General features: G+C 38.5%; 2 protein-coding genes across 2 annotated transcripts; both read left to right on the forward strand.

Annotated features, from left to right (window-relative positions):
* The first annotated feature begins 820 nt into the window (after nucleotides 1-820).
* LOC112279523 (16 kDa phloem protein 2) lies at nucleotides 821-2,848 on the forward strand. The gene is made up of 7 exons (XM_024514045.3): nucleotides 821-847; nucleotides 955-1,059; nucleotides 1,295-1,373; nucleotides 1,719-1,784; nucleotides 1,943-2,069; nucleotides 2,229-2,390; nucleotides 2,517-2,848. Exons 1-7 carry the CDS (start codon nucleotides 821-823, stop codon nucleotides 2,521-2,523), a joined length of 573 nt encoding a protein of 190 aa, XP_024369813.2. The 3' UTR covers nucleotides 2,524-2,848.
* Nucleotides 2,849-11,368: 8,520 nt separating this feature from the next.
* Nucleotides 11,369-14,198, forward strand: LOC112280094 (F-box/kelch-repeat protein At5g15710). Its single transcript, XM_024515139.3, has 3 exons — nucleotides 11,369-11,912; nucleotides 12,291-12,598; nucleotides 12,744-14,198. Exons 2-3 carry the CDS (start codon nucleotides 12,331-12,333, stop codon nucleotides 13,589-13,591), a joined length of 1,116 nt encoding a protein of 371 aa, XP_024370907.1. The 5' UTR covers nucleotides 11,369-11,912; nucleotides 12,291-12,330; the 3' UTR covers nucleotides 13,592-14,198.
* The last annotated feature ends 3,252 nt before the right edge of the window (nucleotides 14,199-17,450 follow it).

Below are 17,450 nucleotides of genomic sequence, written 5' to 3' on the forward strand. Positions count from 1 at the left end.
CTGTTCTTAAGTTCCTTCCTTGTGCACTACAATTATTGGTAGGATGTTCATTCGCGTGTTTGAAACAAACATTCCACAACCTTTTTCTGGCTGTCCGTTGATGCTGAGAACCTACCTGTCCGTTTTCAGTAAGGATAGATCGAAACAATGAATATGAATTTTTCTTACTTGTTTTAAGCGATTCTAAGGTCTTGCTAAGTCGACCAAGACACTGGGGTTCTCAAGGTTGGTCGAGGATCCGAGCTTTATTCGGTGAGGCATATTCAAAGCGAAGAAAAAAAAATCACAATACGAGGGGTCAATTCAACTGCACACTCCGGAGTCTAGGCCATGGATATGGATATTATACATTTGATCTTCACGTCCCTCCCTTTCAGACAGCTCCTGTCGAAACTCTTCGGTGCTGGAGCCCACTCAGTTTATGTTCACCGCCGTATTCTATTCAAGTTTCAAAGTTCGACATGGACATATATGATGGTATTATTTGAAGCTTGGTTATATCCAAAGTTGCACTTCCAAAGCTACATCTCCACAACAGAAATACAGAAGGAAAAACACTGCAAGGGATCGCGAAGTCGTTGAGGCAGTTGTAGAAATCACTGCACCTCTGTTGAGAGAAAGGATGCAGGCCTCTGCCAATCCTCGTTCAAATCTTCCAACCCTTGTCTATGTGTCAGGACAAAGTGCGCCGATGCTGTGTCGCTTATTTACACAAGGTCGGCGGTACGTGTCCCAACAGAATAATCCACCGATGGAATAACAATGCCAATATAGAATAGAGTGTTGATTCGACTGGCCCACCGACTGGATATTAGCCGTCATGCTCGCAGTGGATGCAGCCGGAATGGTAGGATGCGGGAGAGCTCGCTTGAATATTGCCCCTGATCGTCCGATTGGAGTCTCTTTTGTCGATAACCCTACTTGCAACGACGAGCTTGTGGACATGTGTTGGAGCTTGGGGTTTTTTTCTATGTTGCAACCAAGACATCAGGTCATCTTCGAAGCGCACCTGGCGTGGTTCCTTGGCACAGGCGGGAGAAGTTTCACTCAGTTCTCCAGGTGGGCAATTCTTATTAATCTTATCTGCTGAAACCCATCTGCGAGGTGCCCGCCCTGATCGTAATGGCAGGCGATGTTAGCTCTTATTCTTCTGCTTTCGTTTTCTTGCTCTACACACTGTGCATCCTCCAACATATTGGCCCGCGATGTCGAACCCATATTCTGGGTTTTGGTGAGGTGATTAGTCGAAATCATTCCCTGTCAATTCTTGTAATGTATTCTGTCATTTACGCAGGCGCCAGTAAGGATGCCGGCAGGCACTTTGGACGTTTATCTAGACTGCGCAAAAGGTCTCAAGGACACCGAGATCATTGGTAACAAACTGTCAGAACTTAAGTGACAAATCTCTAGGTCTTGCATCGCAAGTTCTGTGATTACAAACTCCACCATCCTCGATTCTTTGCGTTTGTAAATTTATACGATGGATAGCGTTTGTGCATTGCATTCTTGCTGCTCGCTATCAATAGCTACCGTGTGATACAATCTATCGAGTTCTCATAAACTGACTCCATGGGTGTCTTGTCTAGGAGCTTTGTGCTTGCGCTATGCATTTGGTTTTCTGGATTGTTGCCCATGACCTAATTGTCATTCCTTATCAAACTTATGATGTATATCTTGATCCTGGAATTGGGCCTAACACTAAGAGTATTACCTTTCAGGAAAAGCAGATCCCTATGTAGTTCTGAAAGCCGGAAAAGCAACCGGGAAAACCAAGACTTGCAAGGGTAAGCATCCTTTGAATCCTTTCGCAGTAGACATTGCCTTGTTTGTGGCTAGGAGCTTAGCTATTGACTCCACCACTTCGTTATTATATGGTTTCCGCACACAACCCTTTCCCTTCGTCATGTAAAATCTGACATCAATCCATGGCTCTGTCTTGCAGATCAAGGTGGCTCGCCAGTGTGGGGAGAGAAGATTCGTCTTCACATCGCACCCGGCTGCAAACAATTGGTTCTGACGATCTTCAATGCCAACACATTTTATAAAGATGACATAATGGGGACAGCGACGTAGGAAAACCCATTTGCAATAACACCCAGTGAATCATTCCCATTTTCTTTTGCATAAATGAGCTTGGGAATTCTAAATCCTGATATTTCGTGATCGTAAACAATAAAAATCATGACATTCTACAAGCTGAAATGGGGATACTGTGTGCAACCACGCAGGATTACTCTGTCCGAAGTGTTTGATGCTGACAACAAGTTTCCGGATGGGACCTTCTTGAGCCCGTCGGCAGATTATCCAGTTACTCGCGTGGACGGGAAATCTCAGGGGAAAATCACACTCACGTTAGTCTTCGAGGAAGAAGGAAACAACCTAAACCTAGGGTTAGTGACTACCGACGCCCTTTCGGTTCAAGTTCGTTGTATTCTTCGTGTTGTAAAACCTACACCTATAGTTTTTTAAGCATTATCTAGTCACATCGACCTGAATGTCTCATGTTTTTTTTGCAGGGAATGAAACCTTGTAAGTATTGACCGGGAGTGCCCAGCTAGAAGGTTCAAAGACGCCGTTAGTCTTCTGCGGACATTTCAGGCGACAAGGTTAGACTAGAAGGAACACATAGACCAGATCTACATCGCTGAATTCATGAAGCTAGACCTAAGTGTCGCTACTAGCAATGCGCGGGGAGGGAGAGGATCTAGGGAAACCTCGTCTTGTGTAACTGTCGATCATCCTACACAATTGAGCTTCAGTGCGTAAATGACTTTCGAGTGAGTCATCGGACTCATTCTACATGTAACCGAAGCACTTTCTAAAACTTTTCTGATCCCCATCAAATCCACAGACACTCCACTCGTGTGTTGATGCCACCACACTTGAATTCTCCTGTGCATTGCAACCATTACCGATAGCTTCTTCTCGTGCCGTAGTACGCAAACCCAATCTCGTTTTTCCGCATCTTCGCCAGTAATCCAACCTTGCTGTCAACGAGGCAGACATTCTTCTTCCTTCGGCAACGGCACAAGCTTCCATTCCATACTAGAAACATGTTGAATTGTCCATTCAAGTCGCCATTTTTCGCGCTGTACTCGTTTCCTATTCCAACTGCCACAATTCGAATCACCGTCAATCGATTCGGTGACTTTATTGTCGGCATTACAGGATTATTTTATTTTAAAGAAAGACGGTAAGAGTGAAGCCTTGGATAGGACGCCTTAGAATTAACAGCCAGCTTTTCGAAGCTCAGGCCAAAACCCTAAATCTAGTGAATCTGAAACTGTCGTAGAAACGAACTGAATCCAGTTACGGATATCAATACCAACATTCACTTGCATTTTGCAGTTGAAAGTTGACCACCCACATGTTACTTCTCCAGGGATCACTAAATGTTTGATGGCACTGTAATTACACTTAAAGGAGGGTGTTGTCAAGAGGGACTTGTTTATTTATTTAGAACCAATCTTGTTTGCAAGAAAACCATTGATTTTACAGTTGTTTTGGAGCAGCTGATGAACACTGGCTCAAGTTGTGATATTTCAGCATGTTTGCTCTAAAACATGGATGTTTTGAAGGGAAGTAACTATATGATTCAGTTGTTTATTTCTATCATTTATTTGTGTTTGCATATACACATGCATGTGTATGTCAACAAGAACCAAGTGATGGAATCAATCAACAAAAAAAAAACTGTGATACAATCATTGATGTTGTCACATGGGATTTTGCAACCATCTTCTATGATTATGTGTCCACCAGCATCTTGGCTATCATATGAGCCCCATAAAAAGGACAACTCTCAACAACAACAACAAAAATGCCAATGGCAACACTTGCAAGGATGTTGAAGTGTGAGTGTGTGAGGATACGTAGAGTTGGAATTTTTCAAGGATGCGGGGGTTGATGTGCATGATTGTTCTATAGGACGGACAAGACATGAGGCCGTGCCCTCACCCACCTCTTTCTTTCTTTCTCAGATTCCTCCCCCATGCCCTGTCCCAACAACCAGTGGTTGTGCCCCTTGTTGGAGACCATACACACACGCACACCCACAGTTTAGGAAAGTTACATATATCTATATATATATCTATATATATATCTATATATATATCTATATATATATCTATATATATATCTATATATATATCTATATATGTGTGTGTGTGTGTGTGTGTGTGGACATATATATATAGAGAGAGAGAGACATATATTTATATGTGCAAAAAGAAGTGAAATAAAGTGAAATTGTAAAACGAGAGAGACTTCTTCAAAGTTGATGGTATATTTGACACGTTGTTTCCCAGGTACTTGCTTTCAGTGCACCCACGTGTAAATAAAAAGAAAAATTAATATAGTTGTTATTGCTGTTGTTGTTAGAGTAAAAAAAGAAAAAAGAAAAAAAAATTAAAAAAAATGTTCTCGTTACATTGAGGACATTGTTTTCAAAATACCATGCATATGCATATATGCATGCATGTTGAAGTAATGAAAAAACATACTCTTGTTAAGGCATTTTTTTTTAATACCTAAATAATAGTAGCGAGGAGTTTTTTTTTTCTTATTATTCTATAAGGTGGTTGACAAGTAGGTCCCACTATAAAAAGTACATGAAAAAACTTGCACTTTTCTTGTGGATGTTTTGTTGTATGTTTTAGTGTGTTTCTTTGATTTAAAAAATGGGTGTTAAATAATATTATTTGTGTTCATTTTTCTACCATCTTATTCTTTTTTGTCTTGTCATGTGCCATGCAATGTGGGCACCACCACCAAACTTTGAATCCCCATCCATTCACATTTGAATACAATTGTGGAAAAAAGGGATCCCAATACTATACAAAAAGCCTACTCCATTTATCTCAAATATTAAATGAATGGAATAAATAGAGATGGGGAATATCAATAAACCCATAAATAAAAATAACAAAAGAGATGGGAAGAGTGAAACATTGGTTTTCATATGATGATGATGTTGGGAAAAGTGATGGCAATAAGAAATGTTTTAGAATAAGAATATATATGAATGAATAAATAAATAATAAAGAGGAAGAAAAAAAAAGCCATGATCATTTTATGTGTGCTGTACAAAAGTTGCATCTCAAAAACAATTAAAATGAATTTGATTGAATTTATCAATCACAAGACTGCCAGTAGAATGTATATATATATATATATATTCTTGTGTCCTATGTTTAAGACTCAAAAATCCAATGAAATGAAAATAATATCACTTATAATGTAAAGTACGGTTGTATTTGTTGGAGAATTTGTAGAAATTGTGTCATCATCATTGAGTAAGAATTGGTTATGACTACACATTTGTCTAAAACTATTTGTACGGTGCAAATAAAAATCTTACAATTTTCCTTTTCATAACCTTATATATATATATTTTTTTTCTATTTATCTTTCAACTTGGAAAGTTGTTTTTGATAGTTAAATATAATGTTTGAAAGTAACAAAGATTTTTAGAAGGTGGAACCAGCAGTGGAATAATGCCTAAAATTTGTTACTATTTTTCTTTTTGTTGGTGTTGTTGCTATTGTTGTCCAACACATTTCTATTCACAGTAAACATTGAAAGAAAATTCATTTCTCCCATGAAAAAAACTGAACCAACCAACAACAACAACAACAACAAACATCTCTACTTAATTACAATCAATCAATCAATCAATTTCACCACAATTGAACCAAAAAGCACAAAACACACAAAACAAAACACAAAAAGGAAACATGGTAGGGGTAAGACGAAGACAAAAACAACTGCAATGTCAAAGTCGCTGGCATCACTACAGACACTCTTATTGATCTCTCACTTTCTTCATTCAGTTGTTCTACACCACAATCCACACACGAACCTCTTGTTGTGGGTGTGTGTTATTTATTTATTTATTTACTTTGTTTCTTGGTTGGTGCTTCTTCTCATGGTTTCTACAGAATTTTCACTTCTTCTTCTTATTATTCTTCTTTGTCTTCTTCTTCTTCAACATCTCGTTACATCCAAAAAGTGTCAGGAGCTGGCTTGACTTCGAGAAGTGAATTGGGTGGCCACAAAAGCTCGTAAACATCATCCCCTTCCCCTTCCCCTTCGCTGCACTACTACTACTACTACTGGAGAAATGGATTCTCAAATCCACACCCTAAATCTATTGCTCAGGTGCAACAAAAGAAAAAAAAGAAAAAAAAGAAAAGAGAGAGACTGCAGTGCACAATCAAGCACTCTTATTCATTCAATTCATGCCCATCCCTCTGCAAAGAAAAACAGAAGGATGGACGAGGAGGAGGGTGAGCTACATCAGATACAGATACAGACACCGTATCAGCAGCATTGCCAGTGGAGGGCCCCATTTCATATATATATATATATATATATTTATTTATTTATACATGTTTTTAATGTCTTTTGTAGTTGAACAGACTCTCAGTATGGGATGCACCTGGCAATTTTGTCTGTCTACCATTGCGACCATCAACCCAATCTCCGTATATTTTATCATCACCGTATATAGTATATCCCATTCCCATTCATTCAGTTCTCCTGCACTACTATTGTGGCACTACTTCTACTACTTCTACTTCTACTGCTACTGTATGTTTCTCATTTGGACTGTACCCCATTTGCAAAAGTCCACCATGTGGAATTAGTAATTGCAGCAATCCAAAGTCCACACCACACATCATCATTTTGTATGCGTATTCATTAAACTGTTCCAGTTGTGCATTCCGCGAAAGGGAGGGGATCGCTTTAGAATTCGCCACCAATTTTTAATTTGATTTGCCCCGCACCACTGCGTACAAGTTTTGTGGGGTTCCTTTTTTCTTCTTTTTTTTCCTTTTTTTTTTTTTTTTTTTTTTTTTTTTTTTCCTTTTCTGTTTGGGGGTGACAAAGAGAGGTCACCACTCACAAAGGAATGGTGAGAAAACACACACATGTTGATTTGATTTTATTTTATTTTATAATTGGTTGAATTAAGGTGCAAGGTGCCATATTTAAAGTTGTAATAATAAATATAGAGGAATGTTAAATAAACCCAGAGTTTTTTTTTATACTAAATTGACTTACTCATGATGAAAAACAAATGGCCTCTAGATTCATTTCTCCACTATTGGATCCAAAACCAAAGAAAACCAACCACATTCATCATGATTACCATATTCTTTGACATGGGTAGGTCAATTTAGAAAAAACATGGATCTATTTAGCATTCCCTTGAATAAAAATAATTTGGCTCATTTTGCAAAATGTTTTTCATTCTATAATATCACTAAATGTCAAGACTTTAAAAAAATGTGTAAATATATATAATAATAAAATCTCTTCACTAAACATTCTTGTAAAGTGTATTGTGTAATAACCTTTTCAAAGTAGTCTTCTTTTATGTAAATCCAAAGACAATCCTTTGCATTTCAACTTGTTTCAACTTGTTTCAACTTGTTTCAATGGCATTTGTAGAGCTCGAGAGGGCTTGGCTGATTCTCTAACCAAATGAGTTCACAAGCAAATGCAACCCTAAATGTTTTACACATGAACCATTACATGGGGACACACTCAATCATGAAGTTAGGGTTCCCGCAAATGCTAAAACACCTAATTTCATGCATGTCATGTGGCAGGGGATCAGGTTCTGTGTTATTCATTTTAAATGAGGGGGGGGATACAAAAACTGGGTGGTGCTCCCTGGCATTGAAAAAGGGCTTGTTTGAAGGTTGCGACAGGCTTTTTGAGGTGATTCAGGGTTTGTTGCATCGCGTGCTTTTTAAGTATACTTTATTTTGCGTGGACCCAAATGTATCTATATTATAACCCGCTTACTAAATATGCCATATACCTTTTTCTTGTTTGGCTTTCACCAAATTAGAGAGAGCTTGCCACATCGTTGTTTAAGATGGTGTTGGATGACATCTCCTTTTTCACATGCCTTTTTGAAGAAATATGCAAATTTGGGCTAATATCAACAATTTTATACTTGGACTTCATACTTTCCTAGCCTTGGAGCTGTGTCATGCATGTTTATATTTAGAATAAAATATCATTGGTATACAACAAAAAGTAATGAATGATGCATTAATAGACAATTTCCATAAATTAACCAAAATCATTATTGAAACGCTGCCAAATCATTGTCATTTGCCTCTGCTATTGGGATAAGTAGATTATTTTTGCATAGTTTGTCTTAAATCTACTTTGATTTCAAACCATGTTAAATTTAATTATCCAATTTTGGATAAGTAATGAATTTGTAAGAAGCCCCCCTTTTTTCTTTTTCTTTTTTTCTTTTCTTCTTCCTGCAACAATTATCCTTCTCATGGTGAAATGTTCTTTTTGTCAACAAAACAATAGAATTTTAAACATAACACATTCAGAGATTGGCCATTTAAACAACAAACCAAATTTGATGTGGTGAATTGATGTTAAGGATTCTTAATTTTGATTTATTGGTTGATTGAGTTATTATTATTTTTTTGTTCAATTGGCACATACATACATGTAGATGTGGTTTGAATACCAATTTAAATTATAACATGTGTATTTTATTCTTATCATTAGAGAAAGAACGAACACCCCCATTTCATTATTTATTGTACACTATTGAATTGTAGATTCTATTTAAAACCCATGACAAAGTCAGTTTTTGTGCATAAATGTATTGTTTGCATAAATAAGAATAAAAAGTGGACATTTATCACAAAAGAATGACTTTCAAAGACTTCAACGATAAGCCATTTTGTCCTCATACACACAAGAACCACAAAGACATCCCACTTACCCAACCAATGACCATAAAATCACAACACTTGCAAGAAACCACAATGTAAATTTTGCAACCCCTCATTCAACTTCCCTAAAAAAAACGATAAAAAATAAGAAAAAAGCATTTTGATTGTTCACAAAATGCAATAAACAAGAGCACCACCCAAAGAAGCCCCCACTCAGTTCATCCAAAACGACAAATAGTTCCCATGGATGAACGGTCGTTCGTCGAGTCGGATGAAAATAACCGACATGGAATATTACCCTAAAACGGAATATTCTAAAAGCGGCACGTCGGAAACGGGACCAACCAATGGATGAAACTGCCGCCATGAAAACGGGCACGACCAGGGGCAGGGAAACGGGCAGCGGGCAGCGGACAGAGGAATAAAGAGAAAGAGGAAGAAGAAGCAGCGGCGACGACGACGACAACGACGACGTTGGTGCGGTAGGGAGGGATGCTTCATGGTCGCAGCATCGTGAATAATCCATCCCTCACTGCGCGCTTCGCCCTTGATCCCTGCACTGTGTGATTGATTCGTCGTTGTCGTCATCGCCGTCGCCGCTGTGGGGAGCTTGCAGTGGTGGTGATGGTGCTGGCCCTCCTGTGTCACTTAAGGGCCGGATGAGAGCCGTGTCGATGTTGCTGCTGGTGCTGCTGCTTCTGCCGGTTTTGTCTTCCTCGTTTCGTGATGAGAGAGATGCGGGGGTGGAGTGTGTCAGATTCGGGTCAGAGACATGTCAGAACTTGACCAGCAGTAACTGGAGATGGTCTGCAGTCAGTGGCTAGCGCTTGCGTCGTTGCGCTGCCTGCTTTTGGGGTTGTAAGCAGGTGTTCTTCCCTCGGAGACCAGTTGAGCCGTCTTCGTCTTTGTCTTCGTCTTCTTCCTCCTCCTCCTTCTTCTCCTCCTCGTCGTCGCTGTTATCATGGGTTGTGTGCGTGTGGCCTTCAATTAGTACCCAGGGGTTGGTGAGTGTAGCCGCGTCCATTCAGGCCTGTTTTTAATTGTTTCTGAGACCCCTTGGGGTTTGTTGTGCTGGTGCTGAGGAGAGTGTGTGCGCCTCGGGTAGGTTTCGAGGGTTGTGTTGGATGGAGTTTTATGGTTGTGTTGAGTGTTTGAGAAGAGGGGAATTGGGAAAGCTCGATTGAAGCCGAGTGTGTTGAAGGCTTGGAGGCGAAGGTGGTTGCGTGTCCTTGGCTGAGTAGGGGTTAGGGGTTGCTTGGGGGCGTGAGGGTGGTGTCAGAGTTTGGATTAGGAGAGAAACCAGAGTGTGCGTTGGTATTTCTTCTCAAGTTTGCTTGTCGGCTCGCGATCGTAGGTTTTGACGAGTTCATTCTGGTTTTGTCTGATGGGTGTATTTCGGAAGGTCAAGATCTTTGTGGTGTAGCGGAGAGCAGTTTTTGGTTGTGCTTAGTTCGTAGTGCTGCATTCTCACTCAGAAGAAATGGAATAATGGGAAATAGCAGTCACTGTTTACGAGGAATTAGTGTGTCAGCAATGATCGTGTGCTTTGGGAGCCACTGTAGAAAAGAAGAATTACGGAAATAAATCTACGTGTTGTGTTTGTTGAGAAACCTAGTGTTTGGAATAATGAATCAGACCGCAGTGTATGTTTGTCTAGCTTGAGAGGGACGCCCCATTCTTATTGCCATGATTCTGCTTCACTCTTTCAATTTCCGCTAACACCCGAATCGCATTGTTTTATGCGATCGTCCGAGATACCGGCATTTTATTTAGCTGTGAATCTGTTACAGGAGGAGCTTGGGGTTCTCTTGCGTTGCAACCAAGCCAGTAATTCATTCTTGGAAAGCCTCGGACGTGTTTCGTCGGCAAAGGCGGTAATCCGAATATTATCATACTGCTATTCAGAAAAGCTTTGGCTGCGATCCTTGATTGCAGTTGCTACTAAGCCGAAGCACTGGAACCCGCAGGTACCATTTTCTCCTAGCGCTCTGCTTTCATTGTCATGTTCTGCACATTGTGCTCCATCATTTTGTGTCTGCAAACCTCTGTTCTAGGTGTGGACAAGAAAGTAACACATATCATACTTTTACAATTTGAATAAGGGACTCTGAAGCGTTGATTAGCAAGGCAATGTGTCATCAAAGCCTCCGCACTCGCGCACACACATACACACGTTTATGTTTGTGTGTTCAATTGGGTTTCACTCGCTACAAAGTGAATGCTAACATGTTGTGTTGTGAGGTTCAGAGACTGGTTAGGATGCAGTCAGGCACATTTGGCGTCTATCTGGACTGTGCAGAACGTCACAAGGACATGGTTATCTTCGGTAAGCAAATTGTACCTGAACGATTCCTGTTTTGACAGAACTTGGTAATAAAGTTTTAGAGCTATATGCTTCCTAGGATTCATTTATTTGATGTCATTCTATAGTTCACGTGAAATGACTCTATCACCATCTTCCTATAAGCTTTGTGTTTTTCATTTTGGTTTACTTGTTTTACTTCAAGATATTCGGGATCTAGAAGACAATATATCATGGAGTAACTCAATGCAAGTGTGTCTGTATCTGGCTTGTTAGGCACGAAGCTAAGTTCGGCTACAGAAATTGATTCGGTTTTCTAACCGGAAGTACATCATCTGGGCTGCAGGAATCTGAACAAATGTCAAAGGTGAAAGCAAAGACTACCAAAGTGGAGTTGCCTCTGTCGTGATGCTGCCGAAAGAGAAGGCTCTGTTTCCATCATAGTTTCGTAACGTCTGTTGGTTTAAATCTTCGACTAATGTTGCGGCATATCACATGCGCACATCATCATCATCATCATCATCATCCTAGGTTATCAGGAGTTTGTGTTGGTATCAGTTACCTCCCCCTAAAGCTTCTCACTTTTACAGCAGGTTTGCCCAACCTGTGGCCCAGGTTTGGCTGTGGTGGAAAGAGGGGTAGAACTCTGAATTGATTAGAAAAGAATTCGGTGGGAAGTCTGTTAAGACGGCTAGGCTATCTATTCCCACAGAATGAGTTTTGAAGCTATCGTCAAGGTGTTTAACGAGTTTTCGTCTCGTAGTAGTTTTACTTCGAGTGATTTGGTCGTAAAAGGCGGAGTCTGTCATCAGATATGGTGAATCTTCTGGTTGTGCTCTTGTGACTTGATTGACGCTTTACTCTGCACCGGGGGCCACTTCATATCTGAAGTACGTAATTTTGTTTTGTTGTACTATTATTATTATTATTATTATTATTATTATTATCTTGTGTGTGCATGTATGCGCATGTAGTATTGCCGGTCGACTTGCTACCTTTCTGTCGGTGTTCTCATGAAGCGTCTATTGTATACCGAAATCTTTTTGACTACCATCGAGACCATGCGGAAGCTCAGATCTAAACGTGTTCTTTGCAGATTGATCTAGACGGTCTCACTCTACATTTTCTCTCCATCTTTTGACATTTCTTATGACTTTTCACACTCGATTTCTTTTGGTTGTTTTTCTGTTCTCTACTTTAATGTTTTCGATTTATCTGTGTAGTTCAAAGTCCTCGTGAAAAACAATTGTACACTCGTCTTTGTGCAGAATCTGTTGGAGGGATTTTGGTCCACACCTGGAAGGAGAGATGGATAGGGCAGCTCCAGAGGGCCTCTCCTGTCGTAAAGGCGCAGTTCTTGATGCAAAGATCTGGAACAAGCTGCCAGAGGAGCTTCTTGAGAGAGTTCTCTTGTATGTGCCGCTTCAAACCCTTGCGAGGTTTCGCTGTGTCTGCACGAAATGGAACAAGTATGTACTAGAAGACGGTTTTACGGATTTGCGGGAACAAGTCTCACCACAGAAGCCATGGGTCGTGATGACTTCAACTAGTAATTCTATGTTTGCTTATGATTCCGGTGAGTATGGCAATCCCTCCCACTTCTCTGATGTACATACTCCTACAACCCTCTGCTTTTTCTTTATCGGATGTACCTAGTTTCTCTGAAACTATCACTGCATTCTCTCTCCGCTCTGACACGCCCTGCCCTTCTTTTGCTATAGGTCTCGGTACTTGGCATGACGTGCCCATCCCGTTCAATGCGTACAACTTGCACGTTGTCGCCGCAGCGGGGGGTTTGCTGTGCTTCTCCAATGCATGGTTCCACGGGCCAAGCATGTTCGTGTGTAATCCAATGACTCAAAAATGGCGCCAACTGTCACCCATGAATACGTGGATGATTTCCACAGTGGGCATGGTGTACGATGACGCCACCGCTACTTTCAAAGTTCTCGTCTGTGGTCGGCTTGAGAATCACACAATGATCACAGAGGTCTACGACTCCCAATCAGATGGTTGGACCCTCAGCGGCACCCCATTCCCAGCCCGGAAGTATGGAGGTGATACTTCTCTGTGGTGTGACGGTATCTTCTACTGCCTCACATACCCGTTTTCAACACTCTGCCTTCTCTCATACGACCTCTCCCAGGGCACATGGCGTGAGGTTCCGATACGCATGCCATCACCAATCATGTCACCGTCTCTCGTGGAATCCAGAGGCAAGCTTCTGTTGGTCGGGGGTCTGGAGGAGCAAGAAGTGTTTGGTATTCAGATCTGGAGTCTGGATACCGTTAAGCAGGAGTGGGAGGAGCTGGAGCGGATGCCCTCGCAGCTGTGCAAAGAGTTCGAGGCCAAGATGGTGCCTAGCAAGCCCCTCTCGTGCTTTGGTACTGGAGATTCCATCTTTCTCAGCATCCCCACCAATAACTACATGCCTGCTCTCATGTTTGACCTCAAGCGCCGGACGTGGGATTGGTGGCCAGTGTCTGATTTCCCGGCCACGCTTCCCGCAGTCAACATTGGCCAGTCTTGTGGGATTAGCTTTGAGCCTCGCCTTAATGCATACGTCTGAATTCGTATGGTAATGAGGTAGCGTGGTTTACGTAACTCTAAAGTAAAGATAAACGGGGTTTTCGTCTGGGTTAAGTGGCAACAAATGAGATGGTAACTTGGGATCTGAACCCGAGAGAGATTCCAGACTTTTTAAATGCAACAATTGCCTCTTTTCTAACTGAGAGGGGGGATTGTAGATGGGTGGTGGTTGGTTCTCTTCTCAATCCAACTGAAATCCAGACATATGTGTTTTCCTCATCAAGACTGCCGCCATCTGAGAAAGACAAAACAAAAAAACAAAACAAAAAATCCTTTTGTTCAATGTCTCTTGGATTCAAATCCAAGTTCACCGTTTCTAAAACATCAGCCGATGTTTCAGAAACATCTCATTTTCCTAACCGTCGGTGGAATCACCCCATGAAAACCAGATGTAAAGCTACAAACCAGCACAGTGAATCATTGCTAGATCGAAGCGTGGTTGCAGATAGACTTCTATGCATTGCAGCAAAAGTGTGTAGATTCAAGTACTGTTGGATTTTGTTGTATCCCTGTGAATAAGTTGCTCACAGGGGGGTTGAACTGGATCTCTTTGTACAAATGCACAGTGCTCATCTCGTGTTTTTTTACTTTCCTCATGTGGGTCTCGAGTTATTGATAGTTTCTTAGTGAGGGAAGAAGAAGGGTCCCGTGCTGGCCTCACACAATGCTTGTCTTTGGGTTCTTCCTACATGTGTGTTTAATATACTGATGGAAGTGCTTCCTAAACGGTTATTTGCAAGGACTTATAAGTGGATTAGTGGTACGTTTGCAAATACTTGATGCTTTTCCTTCTCCAGCTTTGAGAGCACATGACCGGAGGGATCTGAGTCCAGGGCTGGCTGGCTTTATGTCGTATTTGAGGGTAAGGGGTATGTTTTGTTTTAGAAAACAAAGTTATTATTAATAATAATGAAGGTTTGCAGGTGAATGACAAGTAATGAAGAGCAAAATAAATGTCAGAGATAAGTCTTTTATTTTTGGTTGTGTTTAGGTTCATTTTATCACCTAGAATATTAGCTGGAATTTGCTGGATTCGCTTTTTGAAGAGAAAGAATTATCAGTGTGTAAAGCCTATCTCTATGCTCAATAGCACAAGGTTTTGCTAATTTGAAGTAAATAAATAAATAAATGAAGTGGTAGGTTTAGGGTAGAAAGATAATTCTACAATAATGTTAAAAGAGAAAAAATATCAATAAATTTTTAATTAGTATTTTTTCTTGAATTACATAGATTTATATATTTTAGAAAAGGAGAATTTTTGCTTGTGTACAACTTTGTGTACTTTCATCTAAAATAGACTTGCAGTATGGTCAACTTGGCAAAATAATTTTGCAATTATTATTATTGTTGTTATTATTACTATTATTTGCATGGTGTTTGTAATCCGTTCTTACTTGTATATTTCTTTTGTTTTTGTGGTTGAAGGCTACAAGTTAAGGCTACAGAAGACAACTATCAATTTTTTACCAATGACTTTCTTGCATATTTGTAATTTAATTAATTTTCTTTGGTATTTGGATTTTATTTTGAATGTGTTAAGTTTCATGCATAATGGATACTTGATATTTCAGGTTAATTATATGATCATTTTAAGTTCCAAAATTTTAACCATTTAAAAAAATCCTGCTGCTATGAAAATTTAAGTTCATTCAGAAGGCTCATCATACAGAATTGCTTTCATAACAGTGGTTTCAGTACCAAAAAAACTGCATCCCTTAAGGATTATATGTTAAGGGATGTAGTTTTTTCAACACCGACTTTCCCCATCAAAGTTTGATGTGCAAAAGCTCTTGTCAACTATATCATAAAACCTTAAAGGTACTACAGTTTTATACCAAGTCATCGATTGAAGCTCAGGGTGACAACCCTGAATCTATCATCATGTGGCCATTGTGTAGCAGTTCATTGCTGTTTTGCAATCACAAGCCTTGTGGGTCCTATTGGTTGACAAGTAATTCATTAATTTCAATAAATGGATGCAATTCTATTGAACAACTATAATTAGAATAATTGGTTTATAACTGGCAACAAGATTTATGATAATTGATTTAGTAATTACAAATTTGATGTCATTTTAGTAATTTTTGTGACTTTGTGGTCTATATGACTGATTCTTATAACTAATCTGTATGACTTAACAATTGAAAGAGTGTTGCTGCATGTATATAGTTATTATTCTATTTAGAATTATATTTAAAACTATTTAATATAACTTGGTTGTATGTAATATAAAGAAGTATTAGTATTCTAATATGAATGCATCCTAATGAAAAAGTCTTTACAACTAGACCTTGTATAGAACTCAAAGTTGTGTTGATTAGAATGTGGAAGTTAGAATATTTCTTTATTAATCATATAGTGCACATATCTTCACTGTGCCATTCTTTTTGCAGGTTTCACTTTTGCTTCACAAAAACTTTGCACAAATAGCTTAAAAGACCATTCTTGGATAAATATAGGATCAAATGAAGTAGACTCGAGCAAGTCAAATATTCTATCAAAATTTAAATATTTACCAAACTCATGACAACTATAACATTTAAGTTGCAATTAAATCAAATACTTGAATGTGAAAATAGAAAATTATTTTAAATAATGATTAAAAAATGCTTTCAGTTCTCTATCCTCCTCAAAGGTGCTACAAGATGCAACAACCAAAAAATAGCCATCTTTGTTAAAAGCTAGTGATCAACTTTAATAAAATCAACATAATAAATTTCAAATTTATCTTATATACCTAATTAGACATGTATTCAGCAATTGATGACCTAGTAACATGCATTTGACATACATTATTATCAATATAGAATTTATATGAGAATATTTGTGTACCTAAAACAAAGCATTTCAAACATGAGTATTAAAGATGCACACATTTCAATTAATGCTACTTGTGGCAAGTATCCCAAGCTTGCAAAATTTTGAGATTAGATCAAAAATATAAACATATTATTATCAATTGTCTAGAAGATAACAACTTCTGAATCTTATGACTAAGTACTAGTATAAAAAATAATTCTTATCAAGATCTTGATCACTTGAACTTTATATTAAATTAAATGCACATTGACATACAAAGACAAGCCATCTATTTAATTTTACACATTTTGAGTTGTAATTATTTAATACATACCAAGAATCAAATTATTATGCATGGAATATTGATGAAGATGTTTAAATACTTCTAATTCACAAAATGTCAAGTACATTATTGTCAAATCAATATATTCATTACTAATAGAGTGTAAGAGCATTCACTAAGTAACATATGATTTCACCTCCTTTGTCTTTACAATGACATTTAAACATGCACTTGCATTGTATAACTAGGATTACAATGGAAGTAACTCAAATGTCACTTAAATTACAAACTTCAAATTTTGGTATGCTAAATTTCTCAATTATTTGGCTTCTAATATTTTTCTAATGTCATAAATCAATATATAGTTGTTAAATTCTTAAATAAATCTTCTCAAAAATAAATACCTAAATATATCAATGAAATATAATAGAATGTGTGGTACTTGCTTAAAAATCTAATTTCTACTTATCAACCTTCTTGGCCTCTTAAAAATTTTTCATATGTAACTAACACAACAAATTAAGTTTATTATAGTAAATCTTCAAAAAAAGAAAAAAATAACCAATTTCCTAAACTAAAAATATATGCTAATTTAATATTATAGATGATAGTATGTACAACACTTTTAAATAAAATTAATGAAATAATAAATATTAAAATTTAAATTTAAATGAACAAAAATTTATTGTTCTATATAAGTTGATCACCAAATTTCTCTTCTTTTTGCTAACTTCTTCAAAAAAGAATTTTATCTAGC

Source organism: Physcomitrium patens, chromosome 3, assembly GCF_059467195.1.
Source record: "Physcomitrium patens ecotype Gransden chromosome 3, ASM5946719v1, whole genome shotgun sequence".
Taxonomy (NCBI): Eukaryota; Viridiplantae; Streptophyta; class Bryopsida; order Funariales; family Funariaceae; genus Physcomitrium; species Physcomitrium patens.